Raw genomic sequence first — 18,808 nt, forward strand, 5'->3', positions numbered from 1 at the left:
AGGATGCATTGGGTCTGTTTAGTGGAACAATGAAGTCTGATATTTTAGGTAATCCTAGTGAAGTCACTGCCCCTAAACTCATGAAGAAATTGGTAGATATGTATTTCACTACGTTTACCGCTCTGCCGTATCTGCTTATTCTTTAACTCCTCTACAATCAGCATTATGAAAATCACTACAAGAAGATCACACCTTTATAAGTCCCTATTTCGGGGTTGGGTCAGAAGATGATTGCCAAGACTTATCGCTGGTTGTTGTGCTACCTGTTGGGTGTTCCATTGTTCTCTATTACGACACCATGCTATGCTTGTTTAAGGATTTTTGCTGGGGATATTTTCGGTGATCAAGCGGTGTCATGTGCTGGTACTGTGGGCATTAAACATCGGCATAATGTTGTTTGGGATACCCTTGTTGATGTTTGCTATCGATAAGAGATTTCAGGTAGAAAGGAGGTGGACATTGGGTTATTTGGAGGGAACGACGGGGCCCTCAGACCTGCATATGTGTTACTCTATTCATGGGATCGTGGTCGCGATGTCTGTATTGACTTGACAGGGTCTTCTCCATTATTGACACAATCTGGGCTCTCTAACTTTGTTCTTGGACGAGTAGTGGCTAATGCGGCCAATCGAAAGCAGGTCAAGTACGAATTCTGTTGTCGAGCAATTGGATATGGCTTCATTCCTTTCTCTTTCTCTTTCTCTTTCTCTTGGGAAGTTAGAAAAGGAGGTTGTTGCATTGCTGAAGCGGATCCAAATGTTCTCGAAGACTCAGGACATTGGGGCACATGCTGCAACTCATATTTTTACTAGGATCGGCTTTTCTATAGCTAGAGGAGTGGGGGCCCAGATTGTATCTCAGCTGCCCACTAATTTTCTATAGGTTGTATAACTTTATCTGTTTTTGAGATATAATAATAATAATAATAATAATAATAATAATAATAATAATAATAATAATAATAATAATAATAATGAGGCAGATATATATTTCAAAAATGTTACCGCATCTAAAAAAAAGTAGTTTCAGTTTATATAACAAAAGTATGGAATATTTGTCAGGAATTGAATATTATGACTTTTCAGCGGTCCGTTCAAAATATAACGACCTTTGAATTATCCCGGAATATTACGACGACCGTTGCCCCTGATATGCCATAAATAGGATAAAAAATTATCTGCCTGTTAAACAGGTTAACCTAGACACGTGGCACGTTTGGATTGGTAAAGATTTAAAAATGAATTTAAAATTTAATTATTTTTTTAAAAAGGAAAAAAATAGATAAAACCCAGCCCCCTTCCCGTATCTGCAGACCCCACCCCGTCCCCGCCGGCCAACCGACGCCGATACAACACCCCACCTCCTCACCGCCGGTTGTCGTTGATAATCCCCCCTCATTCATCACCATTTCCGCCGCTTGTCGGGTTCAAATCATATCAACCTCCTCCCTCCGCTAACCCATCGCACCCTCCCACGACATCGAGTAACAACCCTCTTCCAGCGCTTCCTCCCCCTACGTCGTACTTTTTTAATGACCCCCTCGTCGAAACCATGCCCCACCTCAAAGCCCCCAAGGTCATGTCCTTAATTTGATCGGTGTTGGGTTTTTTCAGGTGTAGAATGAAGGTTATTAGGAGGTTGCAGATTGCATTTAAAGGAAAGGAGGAGGTGACGGTTCAAGGGTAGGGGTCGGGTGGCGCTTGCGTGGGGTTTTAGGGTGGTCAGGCTGACGGGGGTGGGAGGGTGGCTCCGACATAAGGTGGTGGTTGTGGGTTTAATTTTTTTTATAAGAAATTTGTAAAAAAAAAAAAAAAAAAAAAAAAAAAAAAAAAAAAAAAAAAAACCTTACCTATTACAAAGTGACAAGTGACACTCTTAACCCATTAAACAGGTCACCAACCGATTGCGTCCCATTTATGGCACGTCAGGGTCAAAGGTCGTAATATTCCAAGATAATTCAAAGATCATTTTATTTTAAGCGGACCGTTGAAAGGTCATAATATTCCTAACAATTTCCCGTAAGTATTTACAAATCAGAGTATATTATTAATAAGGACCATAATAGAACTCTTTTGACCTTTTCCTTTATTTTAAACAAAATCGAGTATATACAAAGTAGATAACATAAATTGAAGTTTTTATCAAGCACCTGTAATATTGATTTTGTATTAAGTTTATATATGTGAAATATATGTGCAACTTTACTTTTATGTTCTTATGTTACTAAATGAATCTTGTCATGCGTTTATAAACTTAGTTTGATATTATTCTAGGTTAACATAAATACAAAAAAAATACGGAGCTGTAACTTTATTAACGTTCTAGTAGCTTGTGCTTTAATAAGCTTGAGTCTTAGAGCCTTAGGGCCTGTTCTCATTAAACTAAATTGAGCTGAACTGAAATGAATATTTTATAAGAGAAATAAATTAGAAGTTAAACTGAGCTGAACTGAATTTCAATGTATGAGAACAGACCCTGAGTGGATTTTAATAAGGGTAAATTCAAGTTTTTTTTTTTTTTGAGATAAATATGTGAATGTATCTTCTCTTACAATTTAATTTTTTTTTATTTTTTTATTTATTTTTTAAATGAAAAAGGAAAATAACAAAGTGACACAGAAATCAATGCATAAAATTGTGAGAGGAGATAAACTAGAATGTTAATCTCTGAGATCAACTTGGACTCCATCGATCATTTAATAATGCCCATTGTTATTATTATGATACTAAATTACATCTTCATTAAATACCAACAAATGCATGCAAAATGATTTGTTGGTATCACCAGAACTCTATGTTGGTATTTAAACAGATACCATCTTGATGTCTTAGTAATACGAACAAGCCAAGCGTCATTAGAATCCTCTAGAACTCGAATTATTAGAGCCTGTTTCGGGTGAAAACAATGGGACCTTGCCGAAGGTCCGCTGAAATGGAGAAGACTGGATTCGGTCCAAGTTATGTTGGGCCGAAGGTTTCCTGCACAGTAAACACACGTAAACTAGCCTCGGGGGTGTTGCCGAGGAAGGCCCCTCCGATGCTAAAGTCAGTACAATGTGTAAAAGGAAGACACTATGCAAGAGAGTTTGTAGCTTGAGGCTTTTTGTGGAATATATCTGAATGCAAGAATGAGCATATCAACCAGAATCTGAATATGAACGTGAATATGATGGCTTTTATACCTCATCATACATGGTGAGGTTGGGCCTTAGCCCAATTGGCATGCTTTGTGGGCTGACCTTTGACTTTTGTGCAATTGGAGGGTTGAACCTTGACCTTGGGCTTTTAATTGGATCATTTAGTGCTTAGGCCCAATTTTGACTAAATTGGACCCAAACAACTTGCCCCCCAGACCCGATTTGGAAGGATGACGGGTCGGGTTTGATTTAATTCAGAAAAGGAGGGAAGTAAATGATTTAATTGATCCAAAAATTTGAATTTAAACCGTAATTAATGAGATAACAACGGTTAATGATTGCGGAAGTTGGACGGATAATGGGCAGTTTAATCACAAGATCATGCGTTTAATGGTTACTTAGTGGGTATTTAAGAGAAATTAAAGCACAGACTCTTCGTATCCCGTACCTGGAGATATAAACAGAGGCGCGTCATCCTCCCCACTTATTCACCAACACAAACCCAGAATTCTTCGAGAGAGAAACCAAGAACCCGCATCAAAACTTCGCAAATTCCCCGAGCATTGAGCTTAGAAACTGAGACTTGCCACTACGAACTCGTAAATCGGCAACTTTCGCTTCAGATTAAGGTAAATTCCTTTGATTTCAGTTTATTTTTCTTCGAATTCGAACTCCTTCCCCTTTTCTTTCGACTTTTCTCTTCGAAATAATCAATGGCAAGAGGAGTTAGAGGTAGAGCCCGTGCTCCAAGAAGAGCAAGGCCGATTCCCGATCCTAGGAACAGGATTGGGACCTGGAATGGTCAAAGGCCGGAGTCTGACCCTGCTGAAGGGATTAGGGCGACTCCCCTTTCCTCGGCTCCTCCTCAAAGAACGGATGAGCCGAGCGCTTCTGGACGGGATGATGAAGTTCCCGCTGTCCTTTGGGATATCCTCCCTGGGTTTTCAGAGTGGGAGAATGCCGAAGTCGCTTCGGCCATGATAAAGAACCGCCCCTACTCATGGTGGGTAGAGAACGCCGATCAATATCGATTTGCCGAGCAAATTGAGTTGCATTACGGCATTTTTGAAGCTGATGGATATTGGTGCCGAATGCCCTCAGCATCCGATAGAATCCATCGTCCACCCCCGGGGTATGTGGGGGTGTACACGAGACAGCTTCAGTACGGGCTGAGGTTCCCTTTGGACGTTTTCGTCCGAGACTTGCTGATCCATTACAACATCTCTCTATGTCAGCTAACCCCCACCAGCATCCGAAGGGTGATGACATACTTATGGGTCTGCAAGTTCTTCAAGTACGTTCCGAACCTGCACTGCTTCAAAAAGCTCCATCGGCTAGTGCCAAATATTCAAAGTGGGCACGGAAGCCATGGTTCTGGGTGGTACCGGATTGAGTCCCGGCCCCAATACTTGACCATGTGGCCAAACGACTCTTCAGACAAGGACTGGAGAGGTCAATGGATTTGGGTTAGGGCACCCACAGATCCGGGCCACCCCTGCGTCTTCAGCGCTCCCCGGTGCCTAGCTGAGCCTGATCCCGAAATGGGAAGTCTAGGTCCCCCCGCAGATAACGGGGCGGATCCGAACCTGGATCAGCAACATATCTTCGGCAAGCTGCCGAACCGGGGGGGGAGTGGTCGAATGCAGCATATCCCGGAGACTTGGCTCCCCGATACGCATTACGTTTTCCAAGAGAACATGCTAGCAGCTGTTGGCCTCAGCCGAAAGTTTAAGGATGGTAAGCTTCTTCGGCTGGGGCCGAGGCTTTTAACTACCTCTTTTTCTTCTCTCGCTTTGCTTTTTTATGCTGTGCCGATCTATCTGAGCTAAACTTTCCCCTTTCCTTTTTTCAGAGCGGGACGAGACCAACGTTGGCATTAACTACGCTCGTCTTGGTGTCAACCGAGAGCGAGTTGTAACTGAACGGGCCCCGTCTATCACTGAGCCGAGGCATAGGGAAGTTCATCTAGACTCTTCCCACTTCCAAATTGAGGCTGTTGCTCTGTATCAGAGGCAGAAGCCTTGGTGGAAGAAGAGAGACCCTTGGTTTCAGCTGCTGAACGAAGAAGCTGAAGCTGCCCGCACAGCCGAAGAGGTTGCACGGGTACTCGAAGCTTGCGAAGGAGGAGAAGGGTCCTCCAGAGCTGCTGAAGCCGAAGCTGCAGCTAGAGCAGCTGAAGAAGACGAGGCTTTGCTGAAGACCTCGGTGAGCTTTCAGACAACTTTTTTTTTTTTTTTTTTTTTTTTTTTTTTTTTTTTTTACTCACATTCTTCTTCCCCCCTGTCTGTTACAGTCTGAAGAGAGTAACAGACACAGAGAAGGCAAAGCTCCTGTTCGTCCCGAAGACCAAATACAAGAGTCTTCAGACTCAGATATGGACGAGCAGCCCCTTCTGAAAAGGCGCCGAAGGATGGCCATCATCGGCCCTCATGACTTTCAGCAGAGGCCGATGACCATCGGCGTCGCAATAAGGGAACCTGAGGAAGGCAACGGATCGCCGAGGGTTCCCCAGCCAACACCCCAATCACCTCAAAAGACCCCTCCGCCACCTCCTGAGATGGAGGTGGATCAGAGAACTCCCGAACCTAAGGGAGGGGTCCAAGAAGAAATCAAGAAGAGTGCTGATGAGCACGAAAATAAGGATGCCGTGATGTCCAGTGCTGAGGGCTTCACGGCAGACATCGCAAGAGAGGTTGAGGCTTTCGTCCTCACCCCTGAAGAAGAGGAGGTCATAGTAATTGACTCCTCTGAGAAGGATGATGCTGAGACAACCAAAGCTAATCAAGCTCCATCGTCATCCTTCCCTTCTTTCCAGACTCTGCATTCTGGAGAAATGGGTTTCTCGGCCCCCCGGATTCCAATCCCAGACCACATCTGGGACCTCATATGGGGTCAAAACCGAGAAGGAGCTGCAGCCTACTTCGGCAATTTTGCTGGCATGTCCGAAGTAGACAGGGCAAGGATCTGGTCGCTGAAGGCCACTGCTGGGATGGGCGAATCCAGCAGATCAGTTCCTGACCCAGCCAGGTCTAACCAACTGCTGATGATGCAGGTAATTTTCCTTGTCTTTATATATATATATTTATATATATTTATTATTTTTTTTTTATTCTTATTTTTGTCTTCCTGTTTTCAGTTCGTGCACAATCAGACTCTCACTGTAGAGCTGATAGATACCCTACAAGATAGGGTAGACGCTGCTGTGCACGACAAGAAGGTGGCTGAGGAGGAAGTAAAGCTTGCTAAGCTGAAGCAAGCAGCAGCTGAAGAGAAGCAGCAGGAGGTTGAGGAGTACGAGAAAAGAGCTGCTGAAGCCCTGAAAACCTTCTGCGATGCTATGGAGAAGGAAGTTTTTCCCCCACTGATGGAAGGGGAAAAATTCCTCCAGGAGCATATGGGAGTGGACGTCTCCAAATTCAAGGCTGCTATTGAGAGCCGAATTCAGGAAGGAACTGCTGCACAAGCTGAAGTGCAGCAGCGTCTAGAGGCTCTTGAAGCCAGCCGAATGGCTGCTGAAGAGTTGCTCCTGGCCAAAGACGTCCAACTCTCAGAGGCTGCTGCTGCTGCTGAAGCCCAAAGAGCTAAATTCCAAGAGGCTGAGGATCGACTGCTGATCCAGAAAGTTGAAGTGGCCCAAGCTCAGACAAAGGCTTTCCAAATTCAGCAAGAGCTGAATGAGCTGAAAGGTTCCTCCTCCAAGGTCGCTGATGAGCTGAAGAAATCCAAGGAAGACTTGGTGGAGACCCAGAAGAACCTGGCTGATGCTGAGGCTTTACTCAAAGTCCGTGTCTATACCCAAGAGGAATATGAGATGGGTTTCAGAAACGGATTCCGAGTATGCCGAAGAGTCTGCCTTCATGCTGAGCCGAAGCTGGACTGGTCTAAATGTGCTGAGTGGGTCCAGAATCCCGAAGACCCTCACATGAAGTATGCAACTCCAGCCGAAGCTGAAATTCTTAAGGCTGAGGAAGCCGAAGAGGAAGCTGAGAGACTGGAGTTGGAAGCTGAGCAGAGGGAAAGGGAGGCTCGGCAAAGTGCAAAGCCCGCTTCTTCTGCTGCTGGGGCTGAGGCCACCATGGGGCTCAACGCTGATCAGTCTGATCCCCAGGCTGAAGCATAGGAACTCGGGTAGTCGTCTTCAGAATCTTGCGGTTCATCATGTGCTTAACTTTAGACTTGCCGCTTTCTGAGTTTTTTGCCTTGTTTTTTTGCTTCAGCTTGCCTTGTCGTACAACAGTTTTATTTTTTTGCTTATGTACGTATTTCGGCAGCTGTTATTTTCCGCTTGTGGGCGGCTGCCGATACTGAATTATTGAACTTGTAGCTCAATTTTTGAGCATGAAATATTAATCTGATGCTCTTTTCTTCAGTTGCTTTATTTTGATGCTCTTTTCTTCAGTTGCTTTATTTTTGAATGCTTTACTGTTTCTTTTCTTCAATTCTGCCGAACATAGTTGCACTGAGTGCTTCTGCCCCCCAGAAATTGAAGTATGACTTCAGTTGAATAAGCAATTTCTGCACTTCTTCAAAATGGGTATCCGAAACACAGGGCCAACTGGAGGCAATGCTTCTGGGATACAAGTCTTACTGAAGATTGACTGTCTGAAAGTTGGATATCCGAAACACAGGGCCAACTGAAGGCAATGCTTGGGATATTAGCTTTCTGGGATACAAGGCTCAGTTAAGGCAATATCCCAGAATTGTCCATGGACTAACCTCTTTAGAACAAGTCTTACTGAAGTTTGACTTCAGCTGAAAGACCAGTGTTCTTAAAGAAGACGCATATCCGAAACACAGGGCCAACTGAAGGCAATGTTTCGAATAATGGCTTTCTGGGATACAAGGCTCAGTTAAGGCAATATCCCAGAATTGTCCATGGACTAATGTCTTTGGAGAACAGGTCTTACTGAAGTTTGACTTCAGCCGAAAGACCAGTGTTCTTTAAAAAGACGAGTTCTGTCAGCCATCTGAAACCCAGTTACCCGAAGGCGAAGGTTTCAGACGAGGCTGATTTTAAAAATTTTCAACTGTTGCTGTTATCCTTGATTTTCTGTCTATCTTTGAAAAATGGATACCCGAAACACAGGGCCAACTTAAGGAAATGTTTCGGATAATGGCTCTCTGGGATACAAGGCTCAGTTAAGGCAATATCCCAGAATTGTCCATAGACTCGTGTCTTTGGAGAACAAATCTTACTGAAGTTTGACTTCAGCTGAAAGACCGGTGTTCTTTAAAAAGACGAGTTTTGTCAGCAATCTGAAACCCAGTTACCCGAAGGCGAAGGTTTCAGACGAGGCTGAATAAAAAACCCTTAAAGAGTAGATAGAACAAAGAAAATTTTGAAAGGATAAAAAGTTGTAAATATTTATATAAATGGCGGCTCCAAGGCCTTTCATTAGTTCAAAATGTACTTACAAAGATTGTTCTGCCCCGAAGGGTTTACACGATATTTTTTCAGTACATCAGCGTTCCAGTGATTTTTCAACTCAGTTCCATCCAACTGCCGAAGTCGGTATGTCCCTGGCTGAAGCTCATCATAAATTTCATAAGGTCCCTCCCATGTAGCTGAGAGTTTCCCATGGATTCGGCCTTTCTGAACTGCAGCAGCATTCCGAAGGACAAGATCTCCAATTTTGAGAGGCCTTGCATGGACCCTTCGGTTATAAAATTTGCTGACTCTCTGCTTATAGGCGGCCATTTTATCTCGAGCTGAGTCTCTTACTTCGTCGAGGAAATCGAGAGATTCCCTCATCAGTCGCTCATTCTCAGCCGAGAAATGGTGCACTCGAAGGCTCTCAGAGCCAATTTCCACTAGAAGGACGGCTTCGGCACCATACACCAGTTCAAAAGGTGAGTGGCCCGTTGCCTCTTTTTCAGTTGTCCGAAGGGACCAAAGGGTTCCAGGGAGCTCCTCTAGCCATTTGGACTTTTGATCTTCCACCCTCTTCTTGAGGGCATTTAAGATCTGTTTATTTGCTGCTTCGGCTTGTCCGTTACTTTGCGGGTGGCATACTGCTGAATATGCCAGTTTGATGCCGAACTGATCTGTATATCGCTTCAGCGGTAAGTTATCAAATTGCCTCCCATGATCGAAGACAAATACTCTCGGGATGCCAAAGCGAGTGATGATATTCTGCCAGATAAATTTTCTGACAGTTTGCTCTGTAATGTTCGAGGCTGCTTCGGCCTCGATCCATTTACTGAAGTAGTCGACACCAACTATCAGCCATTTTTTCTGGTACACAGCCTCCGGAAATGGTCCCAGTATATCCAGTCCCCATTGGGCAAACGGGAGTGGATTAAGGATCGGCTGAAGATCCCTTGCTGGCTGATGGATAACTGAGCATATTTTTGACATTTTTCGCATTTCCGAACCAGCTCCTTAGCATCTGCAATCATGGTGGGCCAGTAATATCCGGCCCTCAATGCCTTGTGGGCTAAGGTTCTTCCCCCAATGTGGTTCCCACAGATGCCGAGGTGAATCTCCCGTAGGATATAATCTGCATCTGTTGGTCCCACGCATTTCAGCAATGGGGCTGAGAAGGACTTTTTCAGAAGTTCCCCCCTGAAGACAATGAACCTAGAGCTGGTTCTCTTCATCTTGGAGGCCAAAGCCTTATCCTCAGGAGTTTCTCCCCGAAGCTTGAAAGCTAAGATGGGTTCCATCCAACTAGGCTCTGGGTCAGCGCAGCACACTTCAGGTGCTTCGTCGACACTTCTCTCTCGACGCACTTCTACATATACAGACCTGTTCAGCTCGGTAAAAGATGAACTAGCAAGTTTGGAGAGTGCATCGGCTTGAGTATTCTGACCCCTTGGGATCAGCTGAACCTCAAAAGTTTTCAGCTCTGCAATGACTGATTTGATCTTGGCAAGATAAGCTATCATGGAGGGCTCTTTGGCCTCATAGCTGCCACTGATCTGATATGCAACTAGCTGAGAGTCTGTTTTTAAGCAGACATGATCGGCTTCCAAGGAGATGCATAATTGTAGGTCGGCGATTGCTGCCTCATATTCGGCTTCATTGTTCGAGGCCTTAAAAGAAAATTTTAGTGCATACTCGAAGGATTTGCCTTCGGGAGAAGTTATCACTACTCCTGCCCCCGAACCGTTTTCGGTGGAAGACCCATCCGTAAACACGGTCCAGACTTTCTTTTCACTGTCCAGCACTTCTTGGTATGAGCATTCGGCCAAGAAATCCGCCAGGGCTTGAGCCTTAATGGCAGCCCTCGGACGGTAGCTGATGCTGAATTCGGTGAGCTCAAAAGCCCACTTGGCTAGCCTACCGGATTTTTCAACCTTGCCGAGAACTTTTTCCAACGGCTGATCAGTTAAGACCACTATCTGATGGCAATCAAAATAGGGCCTCAGCTTCCGAGCAGCTACTACTACCGCGAAAGCAACTTTCTCGAGTAGAGGATAGCGGGTCTCGGCATCCGTCAGTGTATGACTGACGAAATAGATCGGTTGTTGACTCTTACTCTCTTCCCTCAGCAATACTGCGCTGATGGTGGCCGGGCTAACGGCCACATATAGGTATAAAGTTTCTCCTTCAGCTGGGCTAGCCAGCGTGGGGAGTCGAGCCAGATGCTCCCGAAGCTGTTGAAAGGCGTCTTTTTGCTCTTCCTCCCAAACAAGCTCTTTTGTTTTCGGGAGTTTCAGGGCTTTGAAGAAGGGTAACCCCTTATCCGAAGCTCTGGAAATGAACCTCGAGAGGGCTGCCATTCTTCCGGTGAGCCGCTGAACATCCCGCTTCGTTTTCGGCTCAGGAAGGTCGAGCGCCGCTTTGACTTTAGAGGGATTGGCATCAATCCCCCTTTTGCTGACCATGAACCCCAGGAATTTCCCTGACTTCACGCCGAAGACACACTTCTTCGGATTCAGCTTCATTTGATGCTTTCTCAAGGTGGCGAAAGTTTCAGCCAGGTCCTTTACATGGTCCTCTAGTTTTTTGCTTTTGACGATTGAATCGTCAACATAAACTTCCATGTTTCGGCCCTTTTGATCGGCGAAAACTTGATCCACCAGCCTTTGACAGGTTGCCCCCGCATTTTTCAATCCGAAGGGCATCATTTTGTAATTATATACCCCAGCGTTCGTGACGAATGCTGTCTTGGCTCGATCGTCGGGGTGCATAAAGATCTGATGATACCCCGAGAATGCGTCCATGAAGCTAAGCAAGGCATGGCCACTTGTCGAATCGACTAGCTGATCGATTCTCGGCAAGGGATAGAAATCCTTTGGACAAGCCTTATTTAGGTCCGTGAAGTCAACGCACATCCTCCAGGTACCATTGGGCTTCTGAACCATCACCACATTTGCCAGCCATTCCAGATATTGGCAAGGTTCAATGAACCCTGCCTCCAATAATTTTTTGACTTCGGCTGCGATGTCTCGGTTCTTATTGGCGGAGTAATTCCGCTTCTTTTGCTTAACTGGTCGACACGTTGGGTCAACATTAAGCTTATGGGAGATGAGGTCTGAACTTATCCCGGGCATATCAGCTGCCGAGAAAGCAAACACATCTCTGTTATCCCGAAGGAGCTGAATAAGTTCACAGCGGGTGTTAGGATCAAGGTCCATCCCGATCGTTACACATTTCTCAGCATCTCCTTCGGCCAACTCAACTGTTTCAGTCTGTTGGTCCATGTCCATTGCCGATGGGCTGGACTCTTCAGAATCTGGTCTGCTGCCAATGTCAGCAGGTGTCCCAGTCTTTGTGTTCTTCGGCTGGCTCTCTGAGTCTTGCGGCTCAGCTGAAGAGTCAACCTTTTCCCTTTCGGGCCCTTTTTCTCTGGGCACGGATCCTTGTGCCGAAGCACTTAGGCCTTTCGGCTTTTTTGTGCTTGGCTCTCTTTCTTTTTCTTTCTCCTCCTCATCCTTGTCGTCATCTGGGCGACTACTGGATGGCTTGAGGTAGTTGCACCTTCGGGCGTCCTTTTGGTTGCCCTGTATCCTTTCGGGGAAGCCGGCGTCTGAGACGTAAATCATCAGCTGATGATAAGTTGAGACGACCCCTTGGATCTCGTGAATTATGGGTCTCCCCAAAATCACGTTGTACACTGAAGGAGCGTCGATGACCAAAAACTCAATCATGACGTTCCGGGCTGCCTCATCGCAACCGATGGTGACAGGAAGTGTCACCTTCCCATCTGGATAAGTTGAAGCCCCATTGAACCCGGATACCGGATAGGGTACCGGCGTAAGGTGCTTGGGCTTCAGCTTAATTTGATTGTAGGCCTTTCGGAACAGAATGTTTGCTCCGCTGCCACCGTCAACAAGGACCCTACTGACGTCGTGGTTGGCCACCGTGGCGATGATCACCAACGGATCCTCGTGAGGGAACGTAATCCCCCGGCAGTCGGCGGCTGTGAACGTCATGTTCGGCACCGGCGACTGGGGAGATTGAATGTCAGCGTTGTTCACCTGGTGAGTCAAAGCTCTAAGGTGACGCTTGTGCTCCCTCCGAGAGTATATTCCTTCCGAGATAACATTGATCGGAGGGAATTTCCCCTCCGGTTTTTTACTGTTTTTCCGGGGGAAATCAAGGTCCTGCCGATGGTCCTTTGCTGACCTCTCGGATTCTTTTTTCTCGCGGTGATCCGCGATGTATTTTTTCAAGTATCCCTTCCGGACCATGTCCTCTATCTGGTCCTTCAGTTGAATACACTCCTCAGTGTTGTGGCCCGAAGACTCGTGGAACTCACACCACTGATTTTTATTTTTTCGCTGATACCACTCTGGGAGTGGTCTCGGCTTTCGGTAACTCTGCTCCTCCTTCGTCACACTGTAAATTTTGGCGCGTGGAAGAGAGAGCGGAGTGTAGGACTCGTATCTGCCTGTGTATGAGGCAAATCTTTCCTTCTTTGGGTCGTTGGCCAAAGATTGCTCCGGGGCCTTTGACTTTCCCTTTGCCTTATGGCCTTGGCCTTCAGACAAGGGTATTTGCCTCTGTTTCCCTCCCCCGGATTGAGGTTGGGTTTTCGCTTTGTTCCATTCTTCGGCTCGGATGAACTTATCCGAAGCACTAAGAGCTTCCTCCAAAGTCTGCGGGGTATGCATGACCATGAAGTCTAGGAACTTTCCTGGCTGAAGGCCATTCTGCATTGCGAAAACGGCTAGCCCCTGGTCCAACTGGGAGACGCTTGATGACTCGTTACTGAAACGGGTCAGGTAGTCTCGGAGGCTTCGGTTTCCCCCTGTTGCAGACTCATGAGCTCTGCGGTAGTCTTCTCTCGGCGGTTTGCCGTGGAAAACTTGCTCCTGAACTTGGAGGACAGATCATCCCAACCTGTTATGGAGCCTTGCCTTACTCCCTTGGAGATCCACGCTTGCGCGACCCCCTTGAGAGTGGTTGGGAAATATTTGCACCAAGTCGCCTCGGATCTGGGGCAAAGATGCATATGAGTCTCATACGAGGCCACGTGGTCCTTCGGATCCGTGGTCCCGTCATATGTGATATGCGACGGTATTTTAACCGTGGGTACGCGCTCTTCCAGTATCCATTGCTCGAATGGTGAACTAGCGGGTAGCATAACGGCCTTGCCCTTGTTCCTGGCCGAAGGGACCGCTCTCCGCCCTCTTAGAGAGGTAGGAGTGGTTTTCGTCCCTGGCTGGGAAGTCTGGGCCTCGGCTGCAGGGAACGAGAGGCGACTACGCACGCTCGGTTCCTGGCCGCCGAGTCGGTCAAGGACGCTTCTGCGAACAGTCTCAGGTTCCCGGCGAGTAGATTCTGGCCGAGAAGCTGAGCTGCTGCTCTTATGCGCTTCTGGTCTTGAGGATGAGGATCCTTTAAATAATTGAGGGTTCTTTTTCCTCTGTTTTTCATTTTTCCAAGAATCCTCCTCCCACTCTTCCAGTTCCCGGAAGGAAGGAAGCTTCCCACCGTCATGGTCTAACTTCCTCCGCTGATGCCGGGTATGCGGAGGAGTTCGATCACGAGGCGGTGGCATATTCTGTGCCCTCATTGCCTCCATGAGTACTGCCAGCGCTCTTGCCACCTCTTCCGAACTGGGCCCCGTCAAAGGGGTCCTCGGCCGAGTGTGGGAATGAGGCCGCGCAGCCGATGGTTGGCTTTGGGACACTGAATATGTCCTATGATCAGACTGACCCCTGCTAGACCGAGAGTGGTCCGGCCTATATTGAGAGTCATGCATTACGGGAGATAGGGAATCCTCCTTGTATGATCCTCCCCCCGAGCCGGCACCCTTGGGAGAGTTCCGGTCCGGCGAGGGCGATGGTGTAGGGGTTTTAGGCTTTTCGCCCGCTCCTTGACGGAGGCTTTTGCTCTTGCGGTTCTTAGCCATGGCTGCTAAGATAATTGCAAGATGATCTTGGTTAGGAATTTGGCTTAAAGATTTTTGAAAGTCTTCCCCACAGACGGCGCCAAATTGTTTCGGGTGAAAACAATGGGACCTTGCCGAAGGTCCGCTGAAATGGAGAAGACTGGATTCGGTCCAAGTTATGTTGGGCCGAAGGTTTCCTGCACAGTAAACACACGTAAACTAGCCTCGGGGGTGTTGCCGAGGAAGGCCCCTCCGATGCTAAAGTCAGTACAATGTGTAAAAGGAAGACACTATGCAAGAGAGTTTGTAGCTTGAGGCTTTTTGTGGAATATATCTGAATGCAAGAATGAGCATATCAACCAGAATCTGAATATGAACGTGAATATGATGGCTTTTATACCTCATCATACATGGTGAGGTTGGGCCTTAGCCCAATTGGCATGCTTTGTGGGCTGACCTTTGACTTTTGTGCAATTGGAGGGTTGAACCTTGACCTTGGGCTTTTAATTGGATCATTTATTGCTTAGGCCCAATTTTGACTAAATTGGACCCAAACAGAGCCTAAGCATTTTTTTATTGTTCCTAGCTTGAATCAATTCTCAGACTCATACTCATTTTTAATATTCTCTTAACTATAGCATATTTTGATCAATTTTCAGTTACTAAATACTCACTTATCCCAATTAAAAAATATTTATATTATTCATTTATTTAAGCTAGTGAGATTTAAGCTGATGAGATGGGAACTCATTGATAATTGACACTAGGGTTATTTTAGTATCATTTTCTCCTCAAAATTAGGCCCTGTTTGATTCACCTTAATTTTGCTGAACTGAAATTATTTTTACTGAACAGAACTTATTTTTACTGAACTGAACTTAATTTTACTGAACTGAAATTATTTTTATTGAATTTAAATTATTTTTAATGAGCTGAAATTATTTTTACTAATTTTCTATTATAATTCTTCTTTAAGAAAAGTGAATTTTACTGAACTGAACTTATTTTTACTAAACTGAAATTATTTTTACTGAACTGGAATCAATTTTACTGAACTGAACTTATTTTTATTGAACTGAAATTATTATTACTTAATATTATTTTTTTAAGGTGAATCAAACAGGGCCTTAGTCTCTTCACCATCAAGATTCCTAAAGATAATTTTCTCCAATCTTGCTATTTCTTTCTGAATTTTCTTCTCAAATATAAGATTAAGACTTTGATTGATTGATACTTCCTTCCCAATTTCCTTGTTATTTGGTTCAATCTCATATGCGGATTTAAATTCTTCATATGCCTTCTCCAAAGTTATATATATCCTCTTCTAAACAAGGCCCTCACATTTCTTATATTAATTAGATTCCAAAACTAGACAACAAAAGTAATTGCACTAGCCGCAATGTTCAAATGCAAACTAATAGCTACCTCCTTCACCCCAAGACTAACTAACCTCACATATATGAGGATCATCACTAGATATTAATAATATTATAACAGAAAAGCATTTGTTACCCTTATTGTAGAACACAAAAAAGCAGCACTAAGCTATAATAATCTATCTTTCAATTTGAATAGGCCATTTGCTTTATCCTTCATATCAAATACATACGACAGCCCCTTCCAAACTACTAGTTTTCTCAAACATTTCCTCAACATCATTAATATCATTCTCCTCCTTTCAAAAAAAAAAAAAATATCATTCTCCTCCAAATTATCTAAGTGATGCAACATGATAGCGTGTAGCCATTAAGTTCACACTAGGAAGGAGAGAAGGTGCAGATTTTACTATGCATGGGTAGTTTTTTTTTGTGTTATAATTATAATTTACAAAAGGATCACAATTAGACTACTAATTGTCTGTTGGTGTGGTGGTGATTGAGACTGCACTTGGTAGGAAGGTTCGCGTGTTCAATCCCCTACAAGCAATAACAATTGAGAGGGGACTAAAACCTAACCACCAAATTAAAACTGATCCCTGAATTTGGATTAACCTAACTAAAGGGTCGTGAACCGGGTGGAACACACAAAAAAAAAGTCTGCTACTCACAACGTATGCTTAATAGGGGTGAGCATAACAAATTACCTTGTTAAAATTCTTAAAACCGGAACCTATTGCAACAGTTAAGTTCTTCAAAATAATAACCGAAAATTGAGAACCGAAACCTACATAGGTTAGCATTGGTGTATAATTTGAACTTAAATGATACTTTTATCAGATTACAAGGTATTCTATAGGTTCCGACTCCAAAAAACCAAGAACCTAAACTGGAATCTGTTGCAACAAATTCCCTCTCGTATTTAATTAAATACATACTTACTTACTTAGTTGGACTTTTACTTAGCATAATTTAATTGGTGGTATACAAGATGATTTTGTATATATACTGAGCTTACATCGAATCTTTTTTATGGAGTACGTATTTAATTGTCTAAAAAAATATTATGCTGATTTCTGTTGCAATTATTTTCTTCAATTACTTATTCCCTAAAATAGTAAATTTTCTTATGCTCTCTACTAGCCTCTTAATTCCTTCCATATATACCTACTATTAGTACTATATATGGTATGTTTAATTTAGAAAAGAGAACAAGTACAGTTACATTTTTGTGGAACATAATTTATCAAAACTATAGGCCATTGCATTAATGTCAATAATATACTAAGGGTGGAGATAATTTCTCCCTCCAATTAATAAACTTGGATAATGGTATAAATACTCTCATTGCCCTTTTTTTCTTTAATTTCTTCCTATTTACTACTAATACTGTACCAAATTTCTCCTAAAACAGGAAAAATAAAAATAAAATAAAGAACAAAAAAAAAAAACCGCCTTTCTTCTATCAAAATTGAAGTATCCACTTATTCTTACGTACTTTCAATGGGATCACACAGCTTAAACATATTCGCACTTCTCCATGTAAAACATAATTAATATTTTCTTCATTTTATACGAAAATAATACTTTCTATGTAAAATAATTATAGAGTACATAATATTTTCTTCTTATTCGAAATTGGATGATAAATTTATACATATATACCTAATTTTAATGATTTTATTTTAATTTTTGCAGATAGCAATAATAATGAGTGAAGCACATTTTATAGGAGGTGTAATTGCAGGAGGGGGTGTTGGAGGAAACTCATTAGCCCCTAGAGCTGCTTTCGGAGGATTTGGCATGGGTCTAACAAATGCTCAGGATAAGAAAGGTTAAAGAATTAATATATCTAAATACTCTTTCTGTTCTTGAAATGTCTTAACATATCCTTGTGTAAGCATGCATCATGCATGTATGCCAATTCGCTTATTTTAATACTAATTTCCGTATGATGCTTAAGATTTGAGAAAAAATTTTGTCCACTGCTACCTTCGTTTTATTTTTTTTTGTAACTTTAGAATATTTTATATCTCACAAATAATATCTATGAAAAAAATATAAAACGGAGCCACACGGAGGTACGTAGTATAATGTTTAATTACATTAATTGAGAAAATATATACAACATGGTTTAATCTTTTTTTGGTCAAAATTTCAGGCCAGCAAGGTTCGGGGCAACCATTTGGAAACTTCATAATCAAAGATTCCAATCAATCTTTTCCAAAATCATTGGAGAAAAAGTCAGAAGGAAAAACATCTGAATTCAATCAAAATTTTAACATGTCTTCATTTGATGATCATCCTTTAACACCTTTGAACAACACATTTGATAACCTGCCCTTTGGAAACACTACAAGCAAAGGACTCAATAATCAACCTTTCAATATAACTTTAGGCAACACATTTGGACCTCCCTTGAACAAATCCTCTGATCTACGTTTTAGTAATTTAAGTCGCGAATTTAACCAATTACCCATCAGTATACCGTCGTTAGAAGCAGCCAACAATAACTCTAGTCGCGAACACTCTTCATTTGGTAACTATCCGGGGATGTACTTTAACCAAACATCATCTCAATTTTCTAAAAAGAACTCGACCAAGAGTTCATCAACTCGTGCATCTAAGGAATCGTCTAAAAAATCTTCAAGTGAAGCATCTAAACAATCTTTAGAAAAATCTTCTAAAAGTTCTAAGGGATACAAATCAAGGGCAACTTCAAAAACATCTACAAGAAGCACTTCAAGACAAGAATCAAAACAATCTTCTAAAAAATCGCGAAGTAAAGTATCTAGAAAATCTTCTAAAAAATCAGCAAGTCGTAAATCATCAAGCAAAGGTTCTACAATAAACTCGAACAAGAGTTCAAGGAAAGCAACATCATCTCATTCTACCATGAAGTCATCAAGAAGCCACACATCTTCTGGTAAACAAACATTCAAAGGATCAAGGAAACTTTTGATCACTTCTCAATAGGAAATGTTTTACTATGAAGTTTTATAGCTAGAATA

The 18,808-nt window shown here is 43.4% G+C and overlaps 1 protein-coding gene across 1 annotated transcript; it reads left to right on the forward strand.

Moving 5' to 3' along the window:
- Positions 1-29: 29 nt before the first annotated feature.
- On the forward strand, positions 30-18,773 carry LOC110705252 (dr1-associated corepressor homolog). Its single transcript, XM_021883096.1, has 3 exons — positions 30-92; positions 17,496-17,631; positions 17,959-18,773. The coding sequence occupies exons 1-3, from the start codon at positions 30-32 to the stop codon at positions 18,771-18,773; spliced, it is 1,014 nt and encodes a 337-aa protein (XP_021738788.1).
- The last annotated feature ends 35 nt before the right edge of the window (positions 18,774-18,808 follow it).

The sequence above is a fragment of the Chenopodium quinoa genome, unplaced genomic scaffold (assembly GCF_001683475.1).
Source record: "Chenopodium quinoa cultivar QQ74 unplaced genomic scaffold, ASM168347v1, whole genome shotgun sequence".
NCBI lineage: Eukaryota > Viridiplantae > Streptophyta > Magnoliopsida > Caryophyllales > Amaranthaceae > Chenopodium > Chenopodium quinoa.